The sequence below is a fragment of the Fukomys damarensis genome, unplaced genomic scaffold (genome assembly GCF_012274545.1).
Source record: "Fukomys damarensis isolate Sample0158 unplaced genomic scaffold, DMR_v1.0_HiC HiC_scaffold_38, whole genome shotgun sequence".
Classification (NCBI taxonomy): domain Eukaryota; kingdom Metazoa; phylum Chordata; class Mammalia; order Rodentia; family Bathyergidae; genus Fukomys; species Fukomys damarensis.
Window position 1 is genome coordinate 46,898,336 of NW_022900950.1, and position 7,854 is coordinate 46,906,189.

At 36.9% G+C, this 7,854-nt stretch overlaps 1 protein-coding gene across 1 annotated transcript in view; it reads left to right on the top strand.

The window, feature by feature from the left end:
• Nucleotides 1-7,854, top strand: part of Spryd7 (SPRY domain containing 7) — a gene marked incomplete at its 5' end in the record, with an annotated part of 92,842 nt that overhangs the window by 71,356 nt on the left and 13,632 nt on the right. The window contains one exon of the mRNA XM_019209425.2: nt 4,877-4,993. Within this exon, the coding sequence (XP_019064970.2) occupies nt 4,877-4,993 (117 nt within the window). The remainder of the gene's footprint in view (nt 1-4,876; nt 4,994-7,854) is intronic.

A 7,854-nucleotide genomic window follows, 5' to 3' on the forward strand; every position in this document is an offset into this window, starting at 1 on the left:
CGGCGGGGGTCGGCGGAGCCCCGCAGTCAGCCTCCTCCGAGTCTCTCTGGGCGGCTCAGCCTCGATCCCCGCTGGTGTCGCAGACCTCCGCGGCCTCCTGCCGACTCCTCCGGCCTGGGCGTGTGTGTAACGCTGAGTCGCTGGGGCTGGCGTCGGGCGGGCTTGCGGTGTCCTCTCCATCTCCTGCAAGCTGCCTCCACCTGAGGTGTCAGGTGTCCCCAGGCGAAGGAGGTGGGGCGCCCTCCACCTCTGTCGGGTGTTCTCACATTTCGGAATGCTTTAGGTTGTAATGTCCTGACAGCAGGCTGTTTCTTTTTACCCCCATCTTGTATAGATTGACGCTTGTTTTATTGGAAGTAATCCCCCTCATCTCCTAAAGTCAAAACAAGAAGATGCAGAAAAGCCTGAAGTCACACCTCAAGTCAGAACATGCCATTTCGACCAAAACCTCTCGTTGCTGGGCTCCTCCTTAGTCATTGTTGGAAGCACTGTAATTTCATCTTACTGGCCTCTTCCCAACAGATTGGGCTATTGCAAAATAAAACAGCACTTTGCTCCTTTGCATCTGTTTTTTTCCTGCCAGTTCCAAATAACTATATAATTTATCTAACATTCTTCTCCATCCCTCTGTACCCTCATTTATCACCTATTATTTTCTTTTTTAAAACTTTTTCTTTATAGTTCCATGCTTCTGGAATATGGCTCTAGCAGGAGAGCTTTCCCAATGTAATTATTTACAAGTACTGTTTTAAGTGGGTTATTTTATTCTAAATGTACCTCTGCACTTTTGATTTTTTTTACATTGCTTAATTGTTTAAAATGTGATGCATTGAAATAACAAAGGAAGGCAGGGGATTTAGCTGTAGTGCCACAGCACCTGCCTTGCAAGCTCAAGGTCCTGAGTTCAATCCCTGCTACCAAAAATAAATAAATAAATAAATAAAAATAACAAAATTCATAATATTTATAACAAAATTCTTACCCATTTTTTATAATTCTAGAAGCACTGTCCATTTCCATATATCTGTAGCATAGACTAAATCATTTTTAACCATCTTCTATGTGGATATTTATAGTACTTTTAATTTTTAGATCTAAGTGTAGTAGAGAATCTCAAGACATACATAAATTAGTACATATCTTTAAATTGTTTCTTATCCATCATTACTTATAGACAACTGATGTTCAGATCCTATAATTTCCCTCAGAAAACATTTCCATTTACTTACTGAAGTACTTTCTGGTGGCAGGCAGTGTCTTATAGTAAATGAGAACCCTACGTAGGTCCCCTGGGGCTTATGAGCAGCCATTGCTCTTCTTCCTATCTCTGCTGCTAGAGATAGTCTGCTATGTAGATTTCTCTTTTTCTCTGGCTTCTGTCTTTAGAAAGAACTGGTCATTTGTACTAGTTTTACTGTTTGCCTTTCTCCAGAGTTGCCCAGCACTCTTCAGTTACAAACTGAGTTAAGTAGAGTGATATTTCCAAATTTTCTGCCTTCGTGGAAGTTTTTTCTTAATCTGTCTACCAGTAACTCAAGTTCTTCAATCACAGAGAAGACTGATTTGAGAACTTAAGTAAAATGAAAGCAAAGAGAATGTTGCTGAGTTAGAAGAGTCTCAAACACGAATTGAGCTGATTTTATTATTCCAGCACTGGGGACTGAACCCAGGAGCACTCTAAGCAGTGAGCTACACCCCCAGCCCTTTTTATTTGTTTTCAGACATGGTCTCACTAAGTTGTCCACTTGGTACTCAAACTGTCAACCTCTGCCTGAGCCTCCCTCGGTGCTGGCATTATAGGCATGAACACCCTTCCTGAGTTAATTTTAGGTCAAATATATGGGAAGCAAATTTAGCCAATATACATGGTTGGAAAGATGAAAGGTTATATAAGTAATCTAAAGAATATAACTGCTTTTTTTTTTTAACAGTTTCTCTGTGTTGCCCAGGGTGGTCTTGAACAATTGGCTCAAGGAACTCTCCTGCCTCAGCTGCCGGCTTCTTGAGTATTGGAGACCACAGGCTCATGATTTGCTTTTTTTTTTTTTGTAAAGAAGATAGTCTATGTAATTCATATCAAAATGATACCTCTTTTGGAACAGTGACTTATTTTGATGATGTTATATTAAAACTATTTTGGAATTCTCTGGTATAGTTTTTGTAAAAATCTTAAGTCATGGCATATTACTGTCTTTTTAGAAATGAATGCCTTCCAAGGTAGCTACTTTGAAAGCGATGTTATTCATTTGGAAATGTCTAATATTTCTTTTTTGTTATTTAAAAGATTTTTTTTTTTTAATACCAGGGATCAAACTCAGGACCTTGTGTTTGCCAGGAAGGCTCCACTGAGCTACATCCCTGGCCTGTATATCTCACTATGTAGTGCAGGCTGGCCTTGGCCTACCAAGTGCTGGGAATATAGGCCTGTGCCACAACACCTGGCTTTCTAATACTTCTTAAGATGTACTCTGTAAATGTGTTTCTGTGGTGTTCTTGCTGTACTCAAATTTGCCTTGACCTTCCAGAAGTACTTTGACTTACAATGATAAATAAAACTATGCACATTACATAGATGCAAATACATATCTTTAACCTTATTAAAGAGAAAAAATATAAGCTTAAAGTGATTGCATGTTCATTCACAGATACCCCATATAAAACATCTCAAAAAAGCATACCCAACAGAATGTTTTGGAATTAAGAAATAATATTGGAATAAAAGAATAAAAACATTGTTCAGAGTTGTTTCTGTGATTCCAAATCACAAAACAGACTATTGTTTTGAGAGGCTTCTGATACTTCCATTAACCTAGAACTTTAGGATGAAATCTGACATAATGTTTTCTATTACAGAAACTGGTTGTTTGGAGGTTTTAGTATGTGTGGAGGACCACAGACCAATGCCAACTAAGAGAAAAAAAATATTTATTTACATAATCCTTGGAAATGTGTTTTACTAAGGATGATTTCAGTTGCAATCAGTGAAAACTACAACTTGGAATTGTTTAAACAATGAAGGATATTTATTAGTTTATGTAATTGAAAACTAAAAAGGTAGTATTAGCTTCAGGAAAGATTTAGTACTGCTAGGAATTCAGTTTCTTTTCATTTATTTCCTCTATCTTCTGTTGCTTATTCCCTGAAAGCTAGCTCCTGTGGTCCCTTGAAGCAGTCCAGTCCCCTGGACTATTGGCTTCCTCATTAAAGTCCAGCAAGTATGAGAGTATGTTTATCCCAGAGTTCTTTGCAAAAGTCCTGACACACTCTGATTGTTGTTTGTAACCATTTTTTATTCAGTTACTGTGGCCTAGAGATGTGGAATGTACTGACTGATTTAACCTAGGTCACATGTTGAAGCCAGAGACTGAGTCAGCTTCCTTGGAACTGTTTATCTCCAGAGAGAAGTCTGTCAGGAAGGGGAAAGCAGATGATACATGTCCACTACAGAGGGCTTAGTACAGCTTATTTATTCTTTCATTTCTGTATCAGTTATTTGCTAAGCTAGATGCCAAGTACTGCAGGGTCTTTACCATGAGGGAGGTGCTTTCAAGTTGGAACTAGTAGAAGTGTGTGGAGTAACCAGATGCAAATTATTTTTGAGATTCTCTCCCAAAATTTGGGTTTTAATATTTTTATTAGGAGAAAAATAGGTGCTAATTAATTTTAATAAGCATACAATAGTACTAAGTTGTACCTTAAAAGTTCTTAAGCAACCAGTTTAGAATTGTGATAGAATCTGAAATTTTTGGATTTATGTTTTTATCCCAAATAATTTTGTGTTTAAATATGAATCAAACCTTTTTATTACTATTTTCTAGTTTTATTTCACCTCCTCTGGAGGATTTTCAACACAATTCCAATACCCAGCGTTGTTTTACTTGTACTTTTTGCCAGTGAGGTGGTAGTATTGGCCACAGGCCTTGGGAGGCTTATGCTTTGGTGTTAAAGGATATATCTTACATATTACAATTATGTTAAGTCTCTGTGTTCGGTGATATGCATAGCTTTCCAAAACCGTGTTTCAGAAATGAATGTAGTAGTGGGGTCACCTATTAAGAGATAGTATTTTACTTCTCTCATCTGTAAATGTTGAGCTGAAGTTGAAATTTTCCATGAGAGTGAAGTACATTTGATGATATGAATACCTTGTTTATGTCCCTATCATGTGGTAGTAGCTATCTTGATAAACATTTTAAGATCCTAACATGTGCATTGTTTTCATTATAGGTATTTGTTTCTTCCCATTATTCCATGTACAGTACTCTTCAGTTCTTACATAACAAATACATTAATATATTCCCTTGTACTTAGTAGACATTCAGCATATTTTTGCTTGTTTTTTGTTTTGTTTTGTTTTGTTTTTTTGATACCAAGGATTGAACTCAAGACCTTGCACTTGCCAGGCAGGCACGGAGCCACTAAACTACATCCCCGGCCCCTCAGCTAGTTTTTGGTAGATAGTTTTAACTGATCTGGATAGAATTGAAAAGTGTACTAATTTACTAAAGCTTCTTTTATATGTTAATGTTTTGGCCTAAATTAAGAGAGTTATCAAATATCTGAATTTGTTTATAGGCTAAAAATAAAAGGAGTCTCTACTTCTACCTTACAAGTGTTTTAATATTCATCATAAGTAAGAGTTACTGATGTATTTGAAACAGCTTAATGCAACAAGACTCAAGCTACAACTAAATATATGTAAATGTCTTCAATGAAGACAACAATGAAGTAAATATTTAAAGTAATTAACAATATTCTTGTATTTCAAAGTACTAATATCCCTATTTTTGGCGGACTGAGTTAAAAGTGATTAATGCTAATAGTTGGATATGAAAATACAAAACTTTGCATAGTGTCTGCTTTCCTTTTTTTTTAGGAACAGATGTTGTCATTGTTAAAAATGGAAGAAGAATATGTGGAACAGGAGGTTGTTTAGCCAGTGCACCTTTACATCAAAACAAAAGCTATTTTGAATTCAAAATCCAATCCACAGGTTAGTATAAAGGTATTTTACTATTAAAAATTCTAATTGTTTTAAATATTAAGTAATTTTAGATATGTGAAAAAAGATTTAGAAAGTAATTTTCAAACTCTCACTTAGAAAACTTGAGTCTTCTCTTTTGTGATCCTGGCTAAATTAGCCAATTTTATTAAATTAGGCTTAGTTTTCTCTTCTATAAAAACAGAGATTATAGGAGTTTCCTTTTCTGCCTCACAGGAACTATGTATGCAATTGTTTTAAAGGTAAGATATGCTGGATACATGTAAGGTACCAAGCATTATTAAGGGGTTCTGACTCATCATTTTATTTATTCCATCATAGGAAGTATGTAGACTTTTGCTATTTTACTTTAGGATAAAATCAATCTTTTGATTCTGAGTTTTTCTCTTAACTATCTTTGTGTGTGTGTGTGTGTGTGTGTGTGTGTGTGGTATTGGGGACTGAACCCAGGCACTTTACCGCTGAGCTACATTCCTTTTTAATATTTTATCTTGAGACAGGGTCTTACTAAATAACCCAAACTGTTCTTGTTTTTTTTTTTGTTTTTTTTTTTTGAGATGGGGTCTCACTGTGTAGATGAGACTGACCTACTGACCTGGAACTCACTATGTAGCCCAGGCTGGTCTCAAACTCACAGCGATCCTCCTGCCTCAGCCTCCCAAGTGCTGGGATTACAGGCATGCGCCATCACACCCAGCCTCCCAAACTGTTCTTGAACTTGCAACCTTCCTGCTTCTGCCTCCCAAGTAACTGGGATTACAGGTGTACACTACCATGACCACTCTCTTAACTCCTGTTAAGATACCCTCATTCAGTGTCTTCTGAAGCAGTCTTCAGATTTAAAATGTGGAGGAAGTCTAACATCTATACTTCTCCTAAAATGTATGGCATTTCTTGAATTGAATAGTAATTCTCTATTATTATTAAGTTAAATTGTGGCAGTATTATGTAGAGGGAAATTTGGCAGGGAGGGAATCTTTGTTATAAAGAAGCCTCTGGTGAAATACTGCATGAGTAATATAGGTACAGAATAAGAAAACTAGAGTGGAATAGTGAATCCTACTAATTCCTACTGTTACTTAACTCCTTGAATAGTATAAAATGTCTTTCTGTATTAGGTTGTTTTGTTTTATTCACAGTACTGAGGATTAAATCCAGAGCCTTGCACATGCCAGGCAAAAACTCTGTCACTCGGCCATGTCCTTAGCCCTTTATTTGTTTTATTTTGTTTTGTTTGGGGTTTTTGAGACAGGGTCTTGCTCTATACTTCAGGCTGGCATTGAACTCACTATGTAGCCCAGGCTGGTCTTGAACTCAGTGCAATCCTCCTGCCTCAGCCTCCCATGTGTTGGGATTACAGGCATGCGCCACCACACCTGGCAGTCCTATATTATTTTAATACTGACTCTCCTCAGTAAATGAAATGCAACTGAATCTGTCCTCTATTCCATTGTAAGTTAACTTATTGCTGCAAAATGTCCCTGGTCATGATAATCTTCTCAAATACAACATACTTGTTTCTCAAGAGATACAAATAATTTTTTGAGCCATAAATCTAATAAAAGTTTCTTAGTGGGTTTTCTGTAAAAGATACTATCCCTAATGATAGCACTAAAATGAAGGATTTGTTGGAATCTGCAGCTTGATCCTGCAGTGAAAACTTGAGGCAGTGTGGCCCAGTTCTGTAGGAGTAGGGAGAGTCTAGAGTCCTACAAGCAAGTGTTTTCCTATAGAATTCATATTTTTACCTCTTGCCACTCTCATAGTTGTTCAACTTTGGAGGATAAAATATATGCTCAAATTATTTTAGAGGCCAAGACATCGAATTTTAGACATGTAACTTTCTGACTGTTTCACTTAACCCAGAAAAAATTTATATACTGAACATGGTCTTCAGACCATGTATAGTGTTTGTATAGAATTTCTTCTGAATTTGCTAAGAACTGAGAAGGAAGCACTTTGACACAAAATCAGGAGAAGAAGTACTCACTTCAAAAGTTAGCTTACACCAGAGAAACTGTATCCATTTTCCTATGAATGACTCTAATTTCTCATTCTTTATGGCTGAGTAATGTGAAATAGGAAGAAAAGGGCTAAAGGTGTAGGGAAAGTGGGAAGGGTAGGGAAAGGGGAATAAGGGAAAAGAAAAAAATGTGAGAAAATGAAAAAATGGAATTAAAGTGTTTGTAAATGGGGAGGGGAGGAGGGGATGAAGGGAGGGTAGGGGCATGGGGAAAATATGAGAACCAAGACCGGTCATGCAAAGGTACAAGATCCCAGTAATGAATGTAACTGTACTGTATACCTACAATGTACCAATAAACTAAATAAAAAGAAAAAGTAAATAAATAAATAAATTTAGCTTAGACCAAAAGTAGTTTTTGGTTTGTTTGGTTGTTTGGTTGTGGTTGAAATCAAAGGAGTGAGCATGCTAGGCAAGTACTTTAGCACTGAGTTACATCCCTAGCCTAACTTACACCACAAGGTTTTTAACTCAACAACTTAAAGTATTAAATAAAAATCACTGGAGGTGGGTGGGTTCAAGAGATCAAACTCAGGACCTTCCTCTTGCAAGGCAGGTGGCGGTTCCACTGAGCTAAATCCCCAGCCCCAAATCACTTTTTATATACATATATATATATCTTTAGCACTGAGTTACATCCCTAGCCTAACTTACACCACAAGGTTTTTAACTCAACAACTTAAAGTATTAAATAAAAATCACTGGAGGTGGGTGGGTTCAAGAGATCAAACTCAGGACCTTCCTCTTGCAAGGCAGGTGGCGGTTCCACTGAGCTAAATCCCCAGCCCCAAATCACTTTTTATATACATATATATATATATATATATAT